Raw genomic sequence first — 23610 nt, 5'->3', positions numbered from 1 at the left:
AGTGTTAAGCTCTACTCAAGTCAGTTGGTTAATGCACCCACTGCAGAAGTTGACAGAACGAGAATGTCACAGATTACAATTTTGAAATAGCTTTTTCACCTCTTCATCTCAGCAAGGTTGATGCAAATAAATTATAGTGGTTTTGTTAAAAATGGCACCTGCTTTGCAGCCCTACGAAATGGCAGAACCTGTATTACCAATATATATTAAAAAAAGAGAACTATTCCCAGACTACCCATACACACACACCAGATAAAGAACCCTAGAGGAAAGGATGTGGTGTAAGGGCTAGACCTGCAGACTTTGGAGTTGGGGATCACGCTTCAAGTCTCTGCACCGGCTCAAAATCCTGCGATTCTGGGCAAATCACTTAATCTCCACTTGCTACCAAAAATGAATGCATTGTTGTGTAATGTAACAAGTGCTCACGTAAAGCATGGTAATAATTTTGTATGAAGTTTGCACTATATAAACTGCAAAAAAAAAAAAAAAAAATGCTCCAATACCTCTGTGTCAAGTTTGCGCTACACAAAACTGCAAAAAATAAATCAACCGCCCCCGCAGACATCGTAAAGAAACAGCAAAATGCCCCAAAAGAAGGAAGAGGATGAAACAACATACCGCCATGAGCAAAGCAGCGAGGCAAAAGAAAAATAGTGCTCCACACTAAAGTACATGCTCGATCGTGCAAGAATCCATGCAACTCGGTCAATCTCCAAACCAGTAACAAAACTCCCACAAGGCAGGACAAACGTAAAGCATTTACCAACGACATTAAGTGATTTTTGAAAGGCAGGCCCAGAAACGCTGCTACACTCGACCTAAAAAGGAGGAAGTGTTTTCTGATTTAACCCTTGCCGCCATATATATATATTTTAATTCCACGGGTTCAACGAAATCTAAAGTGCACAATAGGTATAAAGCCTGGGTAGACCGACTTTGTAGTAAGATATTCCCCTTTCTTGATGAAGGAATGTGGACCTTTGTAGGAAGTTCGTCTGTACGGTAATTTAGAAAAGGTTTGCCTGCTGTTTTAATGTCTGTTAAACTCAGCCCACCACAAGTGAATTGTGTGGCAACAGAGACCTCTTGTGGTATTATCCCGAATCTTCACCTATTGCCTAAATCACACTTCTATGCACGTTATTAGTATGAACAAATCTGAAGAAAAACAGTCGGCAGATGACAACAAAAACTAATCATCACCCCCTGTAGGTTAGTCATGCTAGTAAGGAATAAAACTGGAATTTCCACTTTCACTTATCTGAATGTATAACTCGCCAGGAATGTGCACAGATATTTCCAACCTATATTTCCTGGAACATCGTGACAAACAATTGCAAACATGCGGTCAGGATTATATATGCTTCCTCCAAACTTCAGGTGGTTCGAAACTGTAAATACATTCTACAGTGGTCTCTAAAAGATACTAAAGGACTTTTTAAACAACCTGCCTTCGCTACTATCACAGTAGTTTTAAAATACGCATCTGGCTTTTTAAAAACACTTTTTACCTTTCTTGATTCAAAAGACAAAATCAATATAGTTAAATCATTATAGTACACGCCTATAAAAGGCAGCACTACAAAAGTATTTTTTATTCCGTTGTGGAGTCCATGGTCACACGGTAGGGAAACTGGTATCTCAACACAGAAGTTAGTTATTAGCCCACAGGCTACAGCTGCTGGAAGTGAGAAGCCACATCTGAACTCGGAACGGAAATCCGAACACTCGATGACCAACTCCCCTTAATTTCAAGTAAAACATTGTATCAGAACAGTTTTTTAAAGTTGTATTACAATGTCGAAGTATGGGGGGGAATATATAGTAAAAAGAAAGGGAGGAGACGGTATGAGAGGAAATATCAAGAATGTCTCATTTTCTTTGGACATTTGCATGTTTCACATACATTATAAAAATAAATTATGGGATAAGATTATCAACAGCGTGCACCAATGACAGATCAAGAAATCTAAATACGACCAAGAGTTAGAGTAGTAGGAAACTTGAGGGATTTGCTATCATCTGTGGCCGAGGACTTGAAAAAAGTGATCAACCACAACAGCATATCTTGACACCTTTATCCACATAGGAAACATATACCTTGCATGGAGAATAGCATGGCAGAGGTGGCGGTTCATAAAATAATCAGGCATTCATCAGATTATGTAAACAGGGGTGTAAAATAATTTGAGTAAAGGAGTAATGATGAGGCTGCACACAAACAGAAGTGAAAGTCTCAAAGCTAAAACAAAACTAGTGAGAATAGTGAGAACAGAAGTAGTAAGAATGACTTTAGGTTACACGGTTTGTATGAAGGACGGACACTGCTCTGAAGATGGTAGATGGGCACAACTCAATCAGTAATCCATTTAACACAGGAAATAGTCAATAGTCAGGCAATAAATAAACTAAAATTTAAAAAAACAGATGCATAACAACCAACAGCCACAAAACTATAATCAATTTACATAATCTGCAATAACACAGAGAAAAACATTAAGTGTTGCAATTTTTTCCAGGAAAACAGAAATGGTCTGACGACTACAGACGAAAAGGACCAAAAATTTCCAAGTCCAAATGTAGGGTTGTGCCAGGGCTTGAACAACTGTAATGTTTAAGCTGGCCAAGAAAGTACCTGTGGTGGGGTGATTGACCAGAACAGCCTTCTTTGTTTGAGAAGCTAGGCACAGTGCCTTAAGGTTTAAAGTAAAGGTCACTGCAGCCTGTTGTCTCACTATTTATCGCTCAGTACACCAGGAATCATGCCAGAGGTGTATAAACTTTTCACGAGGTTTGCACAACTGACAGGCAAGCACCTACTCATCAATTCATGAATTCACAAATTGCTTTATGAGGACTTTCCATGAAACATGAAGGTCATTTTGGGGGGGAGCTTTGCATCATTTGTGGTACTTTTGCTGAAGCTCCAATGGTCAGTTCCTTCAGTCCTTCTAAAGGGTGATTAGCTTTGGAATAATACTGCAATCACTTGGGGTGCCCTCCTTGGAAAATACTACTAACTTGTTGCCTCCAAAACATTGTACTGAACAGACTCAGAAGGGGAACAGTAAGGGGAAAGCCAGCTAACAATGTTCAGAGGCATCTTCCACAGCCCAAACTGAAATATTTTGACCTCCACAGCTGGGGAGGTTAGCTGCTAAAATTACCTCAAACATGTTTTGCTGCCAAAGATGGATTAAGAAAGAGTTCCTCACAAAGAAACTCTAGAGTAAGTATCTCAGACCACAGAATTGTACCAGGTGTACAATACGATTTGCAGAATTGTAAAACAAATGTAGATTTGCAACTTTATTATTACTTTTTTTTTGTTTACAGTTTTGCTTCCCCAAAAGTCCTGGAATGAAGTAACTTTATACTCTTTTTCGAAGTGGAGGAACATCTGTAAATTGTTTTTAGATCTTTGCAGGCTTTTGTGTTTTTAAATGTGCAACAACATTTACAGACGATGTGCCCAGAACCGTGAACAAACCAGCACCTAAAGATGATTTGCTTACCTGGAAATGTAACCATCCAATTTTCATGTAAACAAATTTCCTTTGTAATGTAAACCAGCTATCGCATTACATGTCCGGCTAAGTTAATTACATATTGAAGCCGTTGTGCCTCAAAGACCCCCTATCCCTCCCCCCCACAAGCACAATAGTAGTAGGAAGGGATACCTTTAATCACCATATTAAAAGTGACAGTTGTCCCGCCCCGGAAATGACGTCATATCCGGTGGCTGGGACTTCCGGTGTCCCAGAAAGCCCTCCCCGGAAGTGACGTGCATGGGGGTGTCACGTGGTTTGTGAACACGTGGTGTCACGTGTTAGCCCTGTGTCTGGGTCCTAGCCCCTGGGTTTTGGCCTATGAGTTGTGTAAAAAAAAGTATGACTTAGTGCTGTGCAAGTGGTTTCAGAGCCTGAGAGGGACAGGTCTGGACATGTCAGACATTCATGCCCAAGTGCCAGTTAGGGGGCCTCTGCACAGGGCTGCAAAGTGGGCGGTCTGGTCAAACCTCCACACTGTTGGCTAATCCAAAAAATAAATAAAGTGGGAATGGTCAAATGCTGCTTATGTTAGAGCCAGCCTATCAATGTAGAGAGGTAAATCTAAAACAGAGGTGGGCCTGCATTCTTTCATGGGTTCCCAGATGGTTTAAATTAGAAAACTGACCCTGTAATTAAAAGTTTGAAACACCCCAGAGGTTGTTGTGGCATGGCTAATCTAAAACAGAGACATGTCTGCATTCTTTCAGGGGTTCCCAGAACTGGCCCAGTAATTAAAAGTTTGAAACACCACAGAGGTTGAGGGGCATGGCTGATCTAAAACAGAGATGGGCCTACATTCTTTCCAGGGGTGACAGAGGTGGGGTTAAATTAGAAACTGACACGGTAATTAAAAGTTTGAAACACAACAGAGGTTGAGGGGCATGGCTGATTTAAAACAGAGATGGGCCTACATTCTTTCAGGGGTTCCCAGAACTGACACGGTAATTAAAAGTTTGAAACACAACAGAGGTTGAGGGGCATGGCTGATTTAAAACAGAGATGGGCCTACATTCTTTCAGGGGTTCCCAGAACTGACCCTGTAATTAAAAGTTTGAAACACAACAGAGGTTGTTGTGGCATGGCTAATCTAAAACAGAGATGGGCCTACATTCTTTCAGGGGTTCCCAGAACTGCCCCTGTAATTAAAAGATTGAAACACAACAGAGGTTGTTGTGGCATGGCTAATCTAAAACAGAGATGGGCTTACATTCTTTCCAGGGGTGACAGAGGTGGGGTTAAATTAGAAAACAGACACAGTAATTAAAAGTTGAAACACAACAAAGGCCAAATATTGCTAACCTATAACAGATGCCTATTTCCAGGTCCCACCAATCACAGAGCCCAGGCATAATTACCACTGTGATCCTAGTATAAGAACCCCCCAACTTCACAGGCCTCTTTTTTTCTGAACTACATACTGACATTTGTGGCAAGCAGGGACGCATCAGGACATAATGGCTGGAAACATGAAGGGCAGAGCTCAGACTGGTGATGCTGAACATCTTCTACTTAAGGTCTGTAACAGTGTGATGTGTGTATGTGTTTTACTAAAGTTTAACAATGACATTAGCACCAATCTGTTTAACTATACATAGAGATGTAAAATGCCTGCTTTTAAAAAATAAATAAAAAATAAAAAATGTAAAAGCTGCTATTAGTGTATTTTTGAGATACTGTAATTACTTTGTGGGGTGATTTTGTTTAAATGGTACTAGTAGGGTCTTGTGCTATGTATTTGTCTGTATTTTTATGGGGGTGCAATTATTTTGGGGATTGTATTGGTACTGCTTAACTTGTACCTGCTGGTTCTGGACCTGTGTATGGACATATATTTTTGAAAATCTGCACTCATTTTGTGGGATGGTGTTCTTTTAATGTGTACTTGCTGATTCTGGGGCTGTGTATCTGTCGGTATTTTTTAAAGTCTGCACTTGTTTTGTGGGGCTAGGGGTTGTTTAATTGGTACTTGTGGGTTAATGTGCAATGTATAGGCATGTATTTCAGGGCGAGTGCACTTACGATGTGGGGTGTATTTGGACTGCTTAATATGTACATATTGGTTCTGGGACTATGTAGGGGCCTGTATTTTTGTGGGGTTGCACTTATTTTGATGGCAGTTTGGTGGGCTTATTGTGTACGTCATGGTTCAGGGGGTTGTGTAGCTAAGGGTATTAGTGGTGGGGCTGTATTTAATTTGTACAGGAAATGTTATGGGGCTCTTTATGTATTTTTTATGTGTATTTTATGGTATGGGCCAGTATTATATGGCCGCAATAGTGTGTTTAAGTGGTGAGCTTTTGGGGGTGGCCTAGTTGTTAATTTTAGAGCTCAGCGCAATGAGTTCCGGGGTGCAGAGCTCTAAAATTAATAACTACGCTCCAAGGGGTCAACCATAGCTCTGGGGTGCCCAGGTTATGAACTTTTGCGGCGTGGCTCTCAAGAGACCGCGTGGCCTTTTGAGAGCAGCGCCAAAATGTTCATAGCAAGGGCCCCCCAGAGCCGGCCTGAGCTCTGGGGCCCTTGTGATTAACTTAGCAAAACTGGTCTCAGAGGCCACTAGGTCTCTGAAAGCTGTTTTGTTAAGTTAATCACTAGGTTCCCAGAGCCATACTGCGCTCTGGGGCTCGAGTAATTAACACAGCAAAACTGCTCCCAGAGACCTGCAGGTCTCTGCAGGTCTCTGAAAGCAGCTTTGCTAGGTTAATAACTCGTGGTCCCCAGAGCCGGTCTGTGCTCTGGGGACCGGTGTTATTAACCTAGCACAACTGCTTTCAGAGACCTGCTGGTCTCTGAAAGCAGCTGTGCTAGGCTAATAACGCAGGTCCCCAAACCCGTCCTGGGCTCTGGGGACCGGCGTTATTAACTTAGCAAAACTGGTCCCGGAGACCTGCAGGTCTCTGAGAGCCGCTTTAAGTTAAGTTAATAACGCGGGTCCCCAAAGCCGTCCTGGGCTCTGGGGACCGGCGTTATTAACTTAACAAAACGGCTCCCAGAGACCTGCAGGTCTCTGAGAGCCGCTTTGTTAAGTTAATAACGCGGGTCCCCAAAGCCGTCCTGGGCTCTGGGGACCCGCGTTATTAACTTAACAAAACGGCTCCCAGAGACCTGCAGGTCTCTGAGAGCCGCTTTGTTAAGTTAATAACGCGGGTCCCCAAAGCCGTCCTGGGCTCTGGGGACCCGCGTTATTAACTTAACAAAACGGCTCCCAGAGACCTGCAGGTCTCTGAGAGCCGCTTTGTTAAGTTAATAACGCGGGTCCCCAAAGCCGTCCTGGGCTCTGGGGACCCGCGTTATTAACTTAACAAAACGGCTCCCAGAGACCTGCAGGTCTCTGAGAGCCGCTTTGTTAAGTTAATAGCGCGTGTCTCCAGAGGCTGTAAAAGCCCGGAGACAGCGTTATCAAGTTAGGAGATCTCTTCTCGGAGGTCGCGATGCCTCCGTGAAGAGATCTCCTAACTTGATAACGAGGTCTCCGAGCGTTTACAGCCTCGGAGACCTCTGCCGGCAGTTTTTTTTTTAAAAATGGGCTTATTAACAACGCGGCTCTCAGAAGCCGCTGGGGAACACCCCAGCGGCTTCTGAGAGCCGCGTTGAAAGTTTAATTAGAGAGAATGCCGTGCGTGTTTCAGCGCGGTATTCTCTCTAATTAAACCATCCGATCGGATCCCCAAGACCTCGTGGGGTTCCCATGGTCTCGGGGATCCGATCGCTTGCCGCCAGAGTGCGGCATTTGCTTGTTTAAAAAAAAAAAAAAATATAGTAATGGCGCGAGGCCCGGGTCTGTGGGGCCCTGACCTCGCGCGCTAGGGCCCATACAAATATAAAAAAAAAGAAATAAAAATGAATAGCGTTTTGGGGGCCTTGGGATTGGGGCCCCCAAGGCCCCTTAGGGCAGCATTTAAAAAAAAAAAATACAAATACAAATATGAGGTCCCTGAGCACAGGGCTCAGAGACCCCCAGGCCATCATGTGACAGCCTTTTAAAAAAAAAAAAATATATATATATATATATATATATATATTTATTTATTTATATATATATATATATATATATCTGTGTGTGTTTGTGTGGCAAGTGTGGACAGGGGTTTAGGGGCCTACAAGGTCGTTTTTTTAAAAGCATATAAATAAAAAAAAATATTGAAATAAATTAAAATAATAATGATTAAAAAATAACTATCCCTGCTAAAAGCTTTTCAGACCCCTCAAGTACCACAGCCCACTCACCTTAGTTCAGGATGGCTTTGGATCTGATTTTGTTGCCTTGAAAAAAACCCAGGACCTCACACATGTTGCATCCACATCCGGCCATTTTCTTTTTCTTTTAAAACAAAGACTGTGTGGTGTTGGAATTGGCTCAGCTAGGAGTTTAGACTGAGCTCCGCCCCCACACATGGTTCACAGCCTTGTTCAGCTAAGGTGAAAACCAGGCCTGGATCCTAGGATCCACTTTCCAGTCTATGTCTTATAGAGACAGTCCTAGAGGTAGTATTATGCAAGAGCGCCACCATGTGGAATTTGTTTATTAAACCGTGTATAGTTTTTGAGAAAAGTTTTACAGTTGTCAATATGTATTTATACTTACAGAACATAGGGATTCAACAATTTGAATCTTGATAGATACATTTTTTTTTAAACCGGCTCCCCCTAGGGTCCAGAGTTCTAATACCGGCGTGTCTGGCCTCGACCTAACCTCTCCAGGGTGTACAACTATCCCCGCTGTGTTATGTGACCCCTCCATGGAAAATGATCACCCTGCAGAGGATCCCTACTCCCACTGTATAGAGCTTCTTAAGGCTCTAGCTGGTACTACCCAAAGTTCTGAAGCCCCGGCATCCCCATGTCTGATGTCCCCCGATACACCCCCGGGGGCATACGACCCCACCAGTCCTGCGCCAAGTGCCCGTGCGCAATGGTCTTCACCATCATCATCAATATACCCCGACAGCAGTATAGGGTGTAGCGGAACGCAAAATCAGAGTTTTGGAACACCCTCGAGCGATGATCAGGGCTCTCAAACTCCTGGATGTTCACACTGGAATCCTGTTTTTACGTCCCGCTCTGATCCCTCAGCCGTGATTGGGGGTGATAACAACGGCCGCTGTCCTATAACTGGGGATGCTCAGGGAGTTGGCAATCACCCCTCTAGTGTCACAAGTACTGGCCTTGAAACAAACCTTTCAAGCCGGGCTAGAGTTCTAGACAACTACGTTAAAGAAATCCATCATTCGTTCAGACAGTTAAAATGCCAACTCCATCTAAAAACTTTAAAACTATGTAAGAACGACGGTAATAGAGGGGCATCCAGAGCTAGCATAAAGGCTTTAAAACAGCTGATGGCTCGGTGTAGAAACACAATGGCCCAAACTTGCGCTTCAACAATTGTGGCCATGGGTAACATCCCGTCATGACTAGGTGAGCGTACATACCCGGGGAATGTTAGAACTACATTTACCAGTACAGGGGGCCATAGGTCTAAATATGAAAAGAAGCCCCAGCACCTGCTTAGTAGAGCTCTAAGAGTTTTACGAGCACTCAATAGTCAGAGGTCATGTCAACCCCCAAGCCCTGCACCCATAAGACCTCAAAATATAGAGTTAGGAGGTGCTGCTGGTCTTTACAGGCCGTCTGGGGGTGGCGGTCCGAGCCGTCTCAGCCTTAAGCAGTCTGGAGGAGCCCCGTCCGAAGTCGGTGTAGTGTCAGTGTCACCATTTGTAAACAAGCCAGACATTGTTCAGATCGGCGGGGGTCGTTTACCAAAAACCAGATGGGCCCATAAGAAGCCAGAGTGGCTTGGTAGCTCTAGAAAACGCAAGCTGGTAATAAAAAAGTTAAAGAAAGCCAGACTCTGCGTTACCAGAAGGTCTAAAAACACACCTACATCTAACCACACCCCTGGGAGCTCTCCAACAACCAGTAATTCTCAAACTGAGGCTTCAGAACCAGTTTTTATGGAAAGTGTGAGACGGTATAGTCGTGTTGTAGAGCGGTTTAACGCTACAGAACACTATGAGGAGTTTAGGTTCGTTAACCTAGATCGCCTACACTCCTCAGATCATGGCATCATAGCTATACATCAGGCTGTGCAAACGCTGATCGAACGATTGTTACACGATGTGGGTCCTAATGATTTCTTTCAGATGCGTTTTCAGGGACAGGGTCTCAATAGTCCCCTGTTCACCAGACGGTCATCTCGGGATGTGTTTGACGCTGTAACGTTTTTAGAAAACCTATCTAAACTTTTACAGAGCAAGGCTGAATTACTGGCGTACGGGTCCTTTAGAATCATCTCCCTCGTTGTTAGGGGGCGCGAGGGGGGTGCTTCCAGAGCCTTAAAGAGCGTTATGTACAGTAAAATCATTGACAAGAAATCACGATGGTTGCTCGATTTTAATACCGGAGCTACCAACATGTGTCTGGCCGCAAGCATTGCAGGCTTATTGATGGACCGCTCTACCCCAGACGCCGTCATTATGGCGATGGCTGTAGCAGCACATGAGGCGCTTCAGATACCGACTGACAAAATGGTCGGTTTTGGGGATCTGGGACTTTTTGAGAATCACTTCGCCGTGACGGTTAAAGTTCTATACCATGCAGGTTCTTGGAAGTACTTCACTACCAATGAAGGTGTGAAAAACAAGACCGTGTATGTGCTACACCATGAAAACCACTTTTACGGTGTCTTGAACCTGAAGGGTTTTCTAGGCGCCAAGTATGTGTGTGAGCATTGCGATCACATATACAACAACCGGACCAAACACCAGTGTGAATTACACTGTAAAATGTGTCAGAGGGACGGTTGTGTCAATGACAATGCTCTGAAAGTGAACTGTCCAACGTGCAAGCTGTTTTGTCGGTCGCAAGACTGCTTAAACACGCACATAGGCCTCGCCCAATGTGTTCTTAAAGCCGACTGTGGGACTTGCGGCCGTTATAAACCTGTCGATCACAAATGTGAAGGTATGCAGTGCCCTAGGTGTACAGCTCCTTTTATAGCCGGAACAACCCATGAGTGTTACATGCTCAGAAGTCACTACCAGAAAAAAACAGAAGACTATATCGTATTTGACATAGAGTGTACGCAAGAGACGGGGGTGCACCAACCAAACTATATTTACGCCCACCATCTAACCGGTGATGGGAGCTGGGAGTTTGAAGGTCGGGCTTGCGTGAATGATTTCCTCCTCACATTTATGCAACCCCGATACCAGGATTATACATTTCTGGCTCACAACTCCAAAGCATATGATTCTTTTTTCATTATCAGGGACCTGATACATGAAAAGCTTCCCGTTAGTCTCATAACCCAAGGTTCCAAACTAATGCTGCTTAAGGTTGTGCCTTTTGACATTAGGTTCATAGACACCTTGAATTTTCTGCCCATGAAGTTGAGCAAACTGCCAAAAGCCTTTGGGTTTGAAGGCTGTAAAGGTTATTTCCCACACTTTTTTAACACATGGGCTAATCAGAATTACTTCGGGCCTATGCCTCCGCCCGACAGTTATGGTTGCGATTATATGATGCCCTCTGAAAAAGAGAGTTTTCTACAGTGGTACGATGAAAACCGTGAAAAACGGTTTCATTTCCAAACTGAATTGAGAGCATACTGTCAGGCGGACGTTATGATATTGCGAAAAGCATGCAACCTATTCAGAGATGTTGTGGTGGCTATGACGAAGCGGGTCGTGTTTATTGAAACAGATCCGTGCGAGCGTGAAAAAAAAATAACTGTATACCTGGACCCATTTCAAAACATTACTCTGGCTTCAATGTGCATGTCTATTTATAAACACATGTTTTTAAGGTCTGAAACTATCGCCTTAATACCACCTGACCTCTATAACGGCAAGCAGAAACGTTACTCCACACCTTCTATTCAGTGGCTCATGTACGTCTCTGTGAATGAGAGCATCTTCATTCAGCACGCTTTGCAGGGCGGCGAATACCGTCTAGGCCGCTACTATCTAGACGGGTATGCATTAATTAACGGTGTTCCAACGGCCTTTGAGTTCAACGGGTGTTTTTACCATGGTTGCCCTCAGTGTTACAAACCCCATGAATTTAATAGACTGCAGGGCACCACGTTTGAACATCTGTACCGCCGGACTCTGGCAAAGGCGCAGTATATTGAGAGTTGTGGGTTTGTTCTGAGAACTCTCTGGGAACATGATTGGGTAACTGAGCTATCGAAAGATGGCGCACTGAGCACTTTTATTAAGAGCCAGCAGCTACCTTCACCGCTGGAGCCCCGTGACGCCTTATTCGGCGGCCGTACAAACGCCATTCAATTGTACCGTGTAGCTGGCCCTGGTGAGAAAATACATTACTACGACTTCACTAGTCTGTATCCATTTGTGAACAAGGTGAAGTTGTACCCTGTGGGCCACCCTACAATTGTATACAGGAACTTTAAACCTCTCAAAGAGTACTTTGGAATCATTAAGTGTCAGATTCACCCTCCGCGGAAACTTTACTTTCCGGTGCTCCCTTATAGAGTCGACGGTAAGCTAATGTTCCCCCTATGCCGTACCTGCGCTGAAAGTAAACAGCTTAGCGAATGTCGGCATAGTGATGAGCAGAGGCTGCTGGAAGGGACGTGGTGTACCATTGAGGTGCAGACGGCCCTAGAGAAAGGGTATCGGCTTGGTAAAATCCTGGAAGTCTGGCACTTTCCAAATACAACAACACAGCTCTTTTCTGAGTACATAAACTTGTTTCTTAGAGACAAGCAGGAGGCCTCGGGGTATCCAGAATGGTGTGTCGATGAGCCCTCAAAGAAAAAGTATATCGCTGATTACAAAGCGCGCGAGGGTATTAAACTGAGACCTGCGTTCATTAAGGTTAACCCCGCCCGCCGGCAGTTAGCTAAGCTCTGTCTCAACTCCTTGTGGGGAAAGTTCGCACAGCGGACCAATTTGTCAAACACATCCATCGTCACAGATCCGGATGAGCTTTTTAAGTACATATTCACACCTGTTTATGACGTATCCAGTTGTGAATTTATTGACGACGAGACGGCCGTTCTATGCTGGAAATACGCCAAAGAGTACCCCACAACGTGTAACAATATAAACATCTTTATAGCATGCTTCACAACCGCTCACGCCAGGTTAGAGCTTTACAGGTTGTTGGACCAGCTTCAGGAACGGTGTTTGTACCATGACACAGACTCTGTTATCTTTGTGAGTAAAGAGGGTGATGAAGATCCTCCGCTGGGTGATTATCTAGGGGATTTGACCAGCGAGCTCGAAAAGGGGGAGTATATACAGGAATTTACCTCATCAGGCCCTAAGACGTACAGTTATAAGACCTCAAGCAACAAGGTTTGCATGAAAGTCAAAGGTATCACTTTAAACGTCAACAATACGATTAAAATAAACTTTGACAGTCTGAAGGGCCTGGTGCACGAATACTCTGCATCGAGCGATCACAAAAATAGCAAAGCCATTGTTGTAAACCATCCGAGCATAGTCAGGTCCAAGAAAAAATGGGAAATTACAACACAGCCTATGTTTAAAACCTTAAGAGTAGTGTTTGACAAACGGGTCCTCACAACGGACTACAAAACACTGCCTTACGGTTACTAAAAGCCATTAGAGGTTTGAACATCGCCCAGATATGGACACCAGACTGCAGCACCCATTCTCCTGCGTTTTAGCGGGGCCCTCCAATAGCGGTAAAAGTTTTTTTATAAAGAAACTGTTAGAAAACGCTCCCGGTGTTTTATCTCAGACCCCTAACAACATCGTGTGGCTTTATTCATGCTGGCAGGATCTTTACACTGAGCTCACCCTAAAATTTCCCCACATTCGATTTATAGAGGGTATCCCCGATAATCTCAACGACGATGACTTGCTACCAAAACACCTTGTAAACATGGTCGTGGTGGATGACCTCATGCGTGAAGGAGGGGACCACCCCGAGCTTGAGCGGGCTTTTACGCAATATTCACACCACCGCAATCTGAGCATATGCTATATAGTGCAGAACCTGTTTTACAAGGGCAAGAGCAGCCGGTCCATAACTCTCAACGCCTCATACCTGGTCTTATTTAAAAACCCTAGAGACAAACTTCAAATCTCAATTATAGCTAAACAAATGTACCCCGGCAACACCCAGTTTTTCATGGATGCCTTTAACGATGCTACAGCAAAACCCCACGGCTACTTACTGGTGGATTTGAAACCCAACACTTTTGAAGACTACAGACTACGATCCGGCATAATACCCCCGGACTTCCCAGTCGCCTACACGCCTAAAACAGTGTCCAAAAACTATAAAAAGAACAAGTAAAAAGCTGCTTATAACATTTACACTCTAAACCTTGTAATATAAGGTCCCCACAATGTCGGCTCGGTTACGACGTAATTTAGGACTTCTAAAAATGTTGATCACGGCCAGCCCCGCGAGAAGAAAAGCCATCCTCTGCGCTGCCACGGATGATTTAGTGGCCGCCATTTCAGAAATAGCCCTAAACACCCTAAAAGGTAATGTCCCTATATCAAAGCGCCAGTTCCGGGTTCTGAAGAAGAAACGCCACATTATTAAGAAGCTCAGCAATAAGAGGGCTTCACTCCTTTCCAAAAGAAAACTGTTCAAACAGTCAGGAGGCTTTATAGGGTCGTGGTTAGGTATAGCTATACCCCTAATCACAGGGCTACTGTCGAGATCCTGATGGAGCACGCCCACAAAATGTACCTCGTGCCCCGGCAACAGGTGGATCATCTGTCCCCTTCTAACACGGACGTCTGGGACATACGCAAAAACGAAACACATCGTCTCGATGCGGAAATCAAAGCCATTTTGAACCGGACTGATTTAAAACCCCACGACAAGGCAGGGCTTTACTCAGGAGCCCTTCAAAACTTTCTACAATACTACAAGCAACTCACCTCTGAAAAAACCAAACTGACGCTGTACACCCCAGATGCTGAACAGCCGCCTGGACCCTCTACGCAGGCTCATGACATAGGTCCCACACCCACAACTGATGCCTTTGTCTTAGACCTTTTAAAAAATATCAGTCAGAAATATAGAGGGGCTGCGCAAATGTTACTCAGTAAAATGAGTACTACTAAAGATTTGACCACTTGGAACGCCCGGGGTGAATTCGTTTACAAAGGGCAGCCGGTTGCTGGTTCCCATATGTATGATCTGGTCCGGGGTCTCACACACGGTAAAACCCTAACAACACGAGAAGCTCCTAGAGGCTGGGAACAGTTCCTAAATGCAGCTGCGGAACTCAACATTCCCTCCACGATCATCGGAAATGCCGAGAATCGCCGTAAGCTTGAAAGTTTAAAAGACCCGGCCCCCGCTATTTTTACAAGGAGCCCCGCTATATCGACATCGCCTTTCTTTCCACAACTAACACCCGCTCGGGACCGTGCTGATCTTCCTATGGGGCCTAAAAAGAGACTATTCAAAATGAACACATGGCTACCGATCTAATTTTGCACACATGTATAGTTTTTTTTTGTTAAAAGTTTTTACGGTTCGAAAAAATGTGCTTCATTTTATATGTTTAACCATGTAAATGTTCGTGTTGAAACATGCTTGTAATAAACACTTTTAAATTTTCAGCCGGAGTATGCCATCTTTTTATTTATGAATGGTTTGAAAATGTACACAGTACGGATTAAAAAAAAAAAAAATGCCTAGGATGAAAGCTTGTTTAAGATGTTTTTTATTTTAGACACTCACAAGTACAAATAACAGCTTTACAAGACCTTACACTTTTGACAGAGACCCGAGTCTGTTTTAACAACGTGTGACATTGTCCTGTAGTTTTCATTCACATATTTCATAACAACATCATCGTTGTTTACTAAATCATCTGAGTATAGATTTAAAAAATTTCTAAACGTTATACCTTCAGACATTTTACTAATAAAGTATATACAATGTTCCCCACATGTGATGGCCATAGGATCCTGTACCCGCAGTTTATTATACACAACAGTGGGTGATGCTTTTTTTACATATTTGAATATCGGCTTTGTATAAATACTATGCTTAGGGAATTCAGCTAAACTATCAAACACTATAACCTTGTCCACATCCAGAAACAGTGCCGCCCAATGTGCCCCACCCTTGTAATGGGGATCGGTGTTAAAGACGAGGGTACGGGGCCTTTCCGGACCTATCTTTTCAGGTAGTCCATCGCTAGGGTATACCCCTAGAAAGTATTTCTTAGCATATTTATGTCTACTTAAGAAGTCACGTATCTCAGTAGTGTCCATTTTATATATTTTTTTAAAAAATAAAAAAAAAAATTTAATTTTTATTTTACACTTTTTCAATGGTAGTCAAACATGAGCTGACGGGCGTGGTTGATCTGAATAACACTGTCGAATACAGAGAACACAACCATGTTCACATTGGCCGCCAGTGCCTGTGTAAAACGTATTTCCGCTTTTAGATTTCCGTTTTTGATCAGGTTGTAATGGTCGCCATCTTCCATGTCCGGCGTCAGGTCGAACGCAAACAGCGTGTAGCCTGCAGCATACCCTTCCCTTGAAACAACTACTCCTGAGTCCCGCAGCTGTTTCCCCGTTATCGAGACCAGCCCTAGATATTCCCGGACAAAATTTGATGTTCCAAAATTCGGCGTGAAAGGTTTTGCGGGGATCACAGCACCCTCGTGAACCAGAGCGGCATAGTTGATATCATAGTGTTTGAAGTTGAAAGGGTTTGAGTTGTAGGCGCCACTAAAAGCGGTATTGTCCACAAACCCTATGATGATGAGTTTCGGTAACTGCCCCAGAAATAGATTCTGCTGCTGCGTTAATCGGGTTCCGGCGGGGATGCTGAATATCTTCAGAGCAACTCTTTCAATGGCATACTTGGCGTTCGATAATTGTAAAGCTTCAGCATGGGCTAGTCTGACACTTGGGGACACTTTCACTCTCTTTACAAACAGGCTCGCTGACAATATAACCAGTTTATACTGCTCTGCATCACCGCTGATGAGACAGAAAGAGTCCTTGTTACGATTGAGTTTGATCTTAAGATCAATACCGTTGACTAACAGTTTGTCTTGGAAGAAAAGGTCTGAATGTACGCGCCCCAGGAGGTCAAACTGCCTACTGCCGGCGACGAAGCTGGCTCTTTTTTTAAAACCCTCGTTGTCTCCGTCCAAAGCTGTGTTCTCCAAATGCGCTTCGGTATCTCGGTAGAAGAGCCCCGCTGAAAGATGTGTGTCCAGCGCATCACGACTATAATTTAGAATACTCTCTATGTAGGCCCTGTAGGCATACATGTTATCACTCTGTGTGACGAGGCGATCGCCTAGGTTAATGTCCACTTGATTAAACATTGTTGCGATGGGATAGGCTATAGGGGCCACTCTAGCATCATCCTCGATGTTGTCACCGTTCGCTTTGGTTATTTTACAGACGAGGTGCAGGAGAGTATTGTTGAGATCAAGGTACATATCCGTGGATCCCGACACATAAAACTCTATCGGTGCAAGGGGTGTCAGAGCGGCCATCGGTGACACTTCCATGAAAAAACTGTTTTCAATGCTTGTCTGTGTGGGTTTGAGAGAAAACAGATCTAACTCAGATTTGGCGCATTCACCCGATGCACAGTGTACGAAGGCCATGATCGATGTTTTAAAAAATATTCGCACTAGAACGAGTTCTCTTCTTCTTGGTTGATCTCTTCCGTCTTATGACTCTTCTTTTGTGAGGGCCTTTTGAAGTAGTCCGGCGCTTCTTATAGGGCCTTGGCGGCCCCCTACGCAGCGATGCCCTTCGCTTCCTTTTAACAAAACCATGCGCTTTATACAGCAACCCCGCTCCTTCTTGGGGCTGTCTATTCATGCGCTCTGCTACCGCAGACGTTACACTGCCCACAACGTCCTGGGCTATGTTTGTAGCTGCCGCTTTAACATGAGGTTTTGCAATTTCGAACCCTCTTCTCAAAAAGGGCATGGCACGTCTAAACATGCTTCGGAAGAAACCCCCCAATCCCGCCCCATACATAACCGGAGCCCCTTGAAAGTAGGGTTGGGGACCGCCATACCCGGCCTGAACTCTATAATAGTCCCTGTACATCGAGGGATCCCCGTAGGTTTTCATGGTGACCATTGCAGCTGTCTAATAGTCACCTTCGCGCCGTGGCCTTAAATGAAGCTTAACAATAACTTTCCCGTATTTAAAGGCGACCGGCTCCGACTGATCGTTGTACACCATGATGGTTATAGTGTCAAAATGGTTTTTAGAAATTGCAACATAGTCGAGTTTGTGATGTTGTATATTAACCATTGCGTTATTTTCACCCTGCACCGGGACCCACCTCAACAAAGGGGAATAACTATCCCCGACCCTCTGCGGCTCTACAATGTCGCTATAAACGTAGAGTGTATAAAAACCGCCGTTAATATCGGGGCATGTAGGGTCTGGATCCATCTGCCTTTGGTGATGCTGTACGGTCCCTAAAACCCTTTGTAATTTACCACTACATTTAAACACTGTACTGAACTCTGGGGCTTTAAGAACCACCTTTCTTCTAACGTGATCCAATACCAGATATATATTAGCATACGCTTCAGTGCTGGCTATAGACTTGTTGATGGCATCGACCACCGTTGCGACGGTAGGGTAATAGCCGTGCGGGAAAGACAAGTTATAGGTCAGTGCATCCTGAGGTCGCTTTATATGAAATTTAACATCGGCCTTTGTAAAGGTATTCCAAGTTCTAGGGTACTGTATTTCCGTTAGTGCCACCTCCCACGGGCCTTTCAAATCCACTGGCTTTGCAAGTTTCACCGTATAACTCGAAATCTGATTGTCTGGGAACATGTCCTTCGAAGCGTTGGATGGCAGCGTGATATAAAAAGGGGAGTTCTCCATCATAGCGTTTACAGCTATACCTCACACACCGTGCAACGAGCTGGCCAGAACCCAACTGTTAAATTTCTCGGGCCACCCGTGCCATTTGACCAACGCCTGTCGCCGGGCTCCGCTCCCTTTTCTTTTCAGAACCTTTTCAACCCTGTACACCCTGTTCGGGTCGTAGGGCACCTCTTGTAACTCTTCTGTGTAAAAGACACCCGATACCTCTTCCCCAGCGTAGTCCATTAACCTGTAAATATATACCCCTTCTTTAAGCTGCACACTTTCCACTATGAATATCTCATCGCTGAATGTTTGTTGGTAGCCTTTGGTGAAGACCCCCTTCAACTTTGAAACCCTGACATGAGCCCCTTCTTTTAAATCCGGTTTATTGACCTTCTGTGTGAGACGCCTACCGTACACCGTTCTCCACACCATTAACGAATTATCCCTTGTTACCTTAACAGGGGCCATTTTGATTGTCCTGTGGTAGGTGGCGTTATAAACATCTATAAAAGCCTTTAGAACATCCACGTATCTGTAGGTGTTGTTGGCGGTGAAATATCGCCACATCTTCGACTTTAAAGTACGGTTAAAACGCTCTACAACAGCAGCCTTTACCTCTGTGTGCGTTACAAAATGTTGAACAGCGTGCAGGTCTAATAATTTTTGGAAATGTTTGTTTAAAAATTCCTTTCCGGCGTCTGTTTGTAGTTTCTGGGGCACACGCCCGCTAGCGAAGATGTCTTTAAAAGCAGCTGTAACGCTGGTACCACTTTTATCGTTTAACGCCTCTGCATATGCGTATTTGGACAAGACGTCTATGACGGTTAATATATACATGGCGCCATCGTTATGTTTTGCTAGATCTTGAAGACTGATTATGTCGGCCTGCCACTGATAATCGAGCTGTGCGTTAACAACGGTGGCCTGCCTCTTAAAGCGCCTCCTGGCAGGTTTGTGCAGCGAATAAGCCTCTTCCCCAGCTAACCAAGTCTTCACACTGGCACGTTTTACAGATTCATTTTCAGCTCGAGCCCTTCTAAATAGAGCTTCGGAGCCTCCGAAACTTCCAACCCCCTGTTTATCGTAATAAAGCTTCCTTAAATCAGCATCCGTCATGCTGTCTCACATCAACACCCCGAAATGAAAGACACCTGTTTTGTGTAAGGTCATTTTATTAAACATAAAAAACATACATGTGCGGCTGGGGTATACAACCAGCGTGTATTTGACATTTTGTGCTACATAGCTTATAAATGTCAAAACCCGGATCCAATGTGGCTTTTTTTTTACAAACGTATACATAGTACAACATCCACTACACATGTTACTCAGAGCATGTTCCTTTACAAACCCTAAGCGACACAAACATTGATATTTTTATAGCTATACTCTCAATAGCTCTAGACATGACTTCCCGTTCACCACGTCTATAACTCTGAACGCTCAGGATACTGATATAATTCAACAGTTCATACAGTTCTAGATAGGACAATGCAGAACCTTTATTTGTGAGATAATCTACAGTCATGTTCTCCAAAGCCTCATGCACCCCCGTCTCAGGTGAAAGTCTTAACTTGCGCTTGTGGTCTTTGTCCAAGGCCCAGCATTTAACAGATGCGTTTAGCCGGCCATTGATACACCACTTGGCGATACACTCATGGCAGTTACATTGCAACAAGGCAGAAGGTTCCGAAATGTTCAGACATCGCAGAGTCACAGGCTGTATTTCAGCTATTCTTTCTTTAACCAGCACAAAAATCAATCTCCCGATACAGATGTAGCCCGGTTGTAACTCATAGACATCTTGCACCTCGATACCCGGAATCCCCTCCTAAAAGTGAGTAAGTATGGAGCGTTAAGTAACATATTTATGGTCTACTTTTTTTTTTTTTTTTTTTTTTTTAAATTTATTTTTTATTTATTTCTTTATTTATTTATTTAAAACAGTTTTCGAGGGGCTAAAGACAACATTCTTCTGTTTTTATAATAAATGTCACACATTCGTCTTTCTATAACCCGTTCTACCATACGTTTGTCAAAGGGGGGACACAACCCGTGCATGCGGTCGAGTTTTGAGCATGGCTCTGCAGCGTATCGGATCTCAAGGACAGCCGCAGCCAAGACCTTCATCATGTCACAGTGGACACTTTTCTTCACAGCAGACAGCCCATACACAACCCTTAACAGCTTATATACCCGATAAGTGTCTATCCGGTTACAAACGTGACGAATTGTTCTTGCAGTGTATGCATCGTATAGACATTCGTGAGCCTCCTGTTGAGGGTCATTAATTTTATGCCCGTAGCAAAGGTCATAATAATCCCTTTTAACACACGCGTTCACAACGGCAGCTGCAAAGCCTTTAACCGGCCATATGGTGTCACAGGGGACGCCCGGAGCTTCCTTTTCAAGATCGTGGCTAGTGTAGGTGCAAACACATTTCTTACGAGGCTCTTTGTTCTGGCTTGTAATACTTTCAGACTGTCTGGAACAGCATAAGCAGAAAAAATTTACGGTGTTAACCTTTGGAGCTGACCCTTCTAGAGGCTCTCTTTCTTCTGTTATGTTCTAGGGTTCAAACAGAAAGCACAAGACACATTATTAGTTAAAAGTATGACATTAGAGTATACAGGCATAAAAAAATAAAATAAAAAATGTCTTTACTAACCTCAGCATTCGCTTCACACTCAGCGGCTCCTCTGAAATCTTGGGAGTCGCAGAGGTCCATTGGGACAGAAACAGCGCCTGAACTCACACCTGATGGTTGTAAAATAAAGGCCTCTGCCTCGGGGTCCTCCTGGAAGCCCATGTCTTCATAGACGGGCGAATTCGGGGGTGGTACACATTCTTCAACTTCAATGTCTACGACGTTAGATGCCCCGCTTAATCCATCTTTCGAGACATCGCTGTCACTGCCGGACCCCTTAATAGGGGATATCAAGGGCGACACATCCTTGAGGTCAAGCTTTTCAAGCCGATGGCAAAGTTCCTCTTGAAAACCTGTAACATCGGTATCCCGGGTGTCTGGGACACCCTGTTGTGCATTCTCATCCATCGTACGAGGGGCGAGGGTCCGGTAATATCTACCAATAGTGTTCAGGGCCCCTGAGGAGACGGCTTTTCTGGCGATCGGATTGTATCTCTTCATAGCGCCTTGGCAAACTGATTCAGCCCTGGTTTGCGGTTTGACAGCCGGTTCTAACCAGCTCCTTATATGCAGCATTTCAAAAAAAAAAAAAAGGGTGGCTCTACCAGCCAACAACACGTGTTCACAAACCATGTGACACCCCCATGCACGTCACTTCCGGGGAGGGCTTTCTGGGACACCGGAAGTCCCAGCCACCGGATATGACGTCATTTCCGGGGCGGGACAACTGTCACTTTTAATATGGTGATTAAAGGTATCCCTTCCTACTACTCACAATTGCACTAAAGCCCCTTCCACCAATACGACTGTTTGCTTTAGTTGACTCAAGTCCCCTAAAACCTCAGTGGCCTGGTCAAAACAGATTGAAGGGAGCAGTTAATTAACTAGACGAAAATGTACTTGGAGCAATGCAATTGCACGTACGTAATTGATACATTACCTTCTAGTGACATTTTTGGCATGATTAATTACACATTGAAATGTAGCAAGCAATGTCATAGACCAGGACAATTGAATTCTTATGCTCAGTTTAGTTTTATTTATTTGAAATCAGACTCTCCTCTATTGCCTCATAAAGAAAAGCACCTTTGACCTTGAGGGGGTTTTGGGGCCAACTTCCTGCAATAAGCTGGAATTCCTGATGAAAGTAGAGGGTGTGGCCTATGTCACCACCCTGCAAATTTCAGTCAGTGACACTCTCTGCGAATCTGCTAGGGAAGTAGACACAGCTCTGGTGGATCTAGCTTCTACTCCAGCAGGGCAAGGCATTCCAACTTAAATGCCAAGACTGTTAAGGAACCAACCCATCACCTGAGATTCTGAACGGAAAGTGTAGATCCCTTCCTGGGTGCTCTAAAATTCACAAACAGTAAAGAAGCCACTCTAAATTCCGAAGCCCTAACTAGGTAAATGAGAACTGCACACTTCTCATCTACTGCATGCAACTCCCCCTCCTCAGGAGGAATAGAATTAGGGGCCCAAGTCCCCCAGTGCTCTGCCTTAAGTAACTGCTACCAGGAAAAACGTCTTCAAAGTACGCAACCTTAGCTCAACTTTCTCAAGATGTTGAAAAGGAGATCAATTCAAGATATCAAGAACTAAAATGGGATACCAAGAAGGGTAAACCGGTCTAGACAAAGGCCTCAGGTTAAGGAACCCCTTAACCTATAAATGAGACCATTCTCATCCTGAAGTTTACCCCATGAAAGGGCATCTACTACCAAAACTGTATCCTCCGTCCCTTACCCTTGAACAGAATAGAGAAAGCAGGGTATTTTGCATTGACGCAAACATATCCACCCTTGGGAGACCATTTCTGAAAAAAAACCTGGGAAATGTCTGCCTGCTCAGACAGAACTCCAGCATGGGAGGAATCTCACTGCTCAGCTTGTCTGTGCTGACCTTCGCTTTACCTTGAATGTTTTATTGCCTTCCAATTTAAGATCTTATCCTGTGCCCATAAGAAAATCTAATCTGGGATCCTCAACAATGCTAGAAACTAGTACCTCCCAGTTAGCGGAGGTATGACTTGGCTGTATTGTTATCCATTCCTACAAGAACATATTTGTTCATCAAAAGGGAAGCATACAATAGAAATGCCATCTGAACTGGTTCTGATTCCCACCAGATGGAGGACTTCGATTGAAGGAGCATTGAGCAGTGACCCTGGACCTGCCGAGACTTTATCCAGACCCCCTGTTCTGTTGCACTGGCATTACTGGTCAACATGAGCAGCTACTGAGATGACAAAAGGGGTCCTCTTTGAATGTTCGAAGACTGCATTCACCATGAAAATGTCTTCCTCATGCCTGCTTGCCAAGGAAAATCCTAGGGACAAGTCTTGTTAAGATGAGGATCAATGAGCCAGAATGTGTTTCACAACCTTGTTCAGGTGAGAGGTAGCCCATAGTACTAGAAAAATGGTCACTGCTAAGAAACCTTGCACCAAGCTGAGGTGCCATTGTTGGATTGGCCCAACCCATGATCTGCATTAAATGATTTTGGGTCTTGGTGATTCTTTTCTCCATCAGAGAGCCCAACCCTTTGCTGGTTTGAAACCTTG

The 23610-nt window shown here is 44.2% G+C and overlaps 1 protein-coding gene across 3 annotated transcripts in view; it reads right to left on the bottom strand.

The window, feature by feature from the left end:
* The window catches only part of LGALS12 (galectin 12), a 143117-nt gene that overhangs the window by 57051 nt on the left and 62456 nt on the right, over window positions 1–23610 (bottom strand). The window contains exons 4-5 of one of the 3 annotated variants that reach the window (XM_069208053.1): window positions 20924–20968; window positions 19097–20231 (exon numbers count right to left, since the gene is read on the bottom strand). The exons of 1 other annotated variant lie outside the window; for it this stretch is intronic. In XM_069208053.1, coding sequence (XP_069064154.1) covers window positions 19725–20231; window positions 20924–20968 — 552 coding nt within the window. In that variant the 3' untranslated portion in view covers window positions 19097–19724. Of the gene's footprint in view, window positions 1–19096; window positions 20969–23610 lie in introns of those variants that run through there. One more of the 3 variants, XM_069208051.1, reaches the window with a different exon arrangement.

The sequence above is a fragment of the Pleurodeles waltl genome, chromosome 9, assembly GCF_031143425.1.
Source record: "Pleurodeles waltl isolate 20211129_DDA chromosome 9, aPleWal1.hap1.20221129, whole genome shotgun sequence".
Classification (NCBI taxonomy): Eukaryota; Metazoa; Chordata; class Amphibia; order Caudata; family Salamandridae; genus Pleurodeles; species Pleurodeles waltl.
This window is presented reverse-complemented; position numbering and strand designations above follow the sequence as displayed.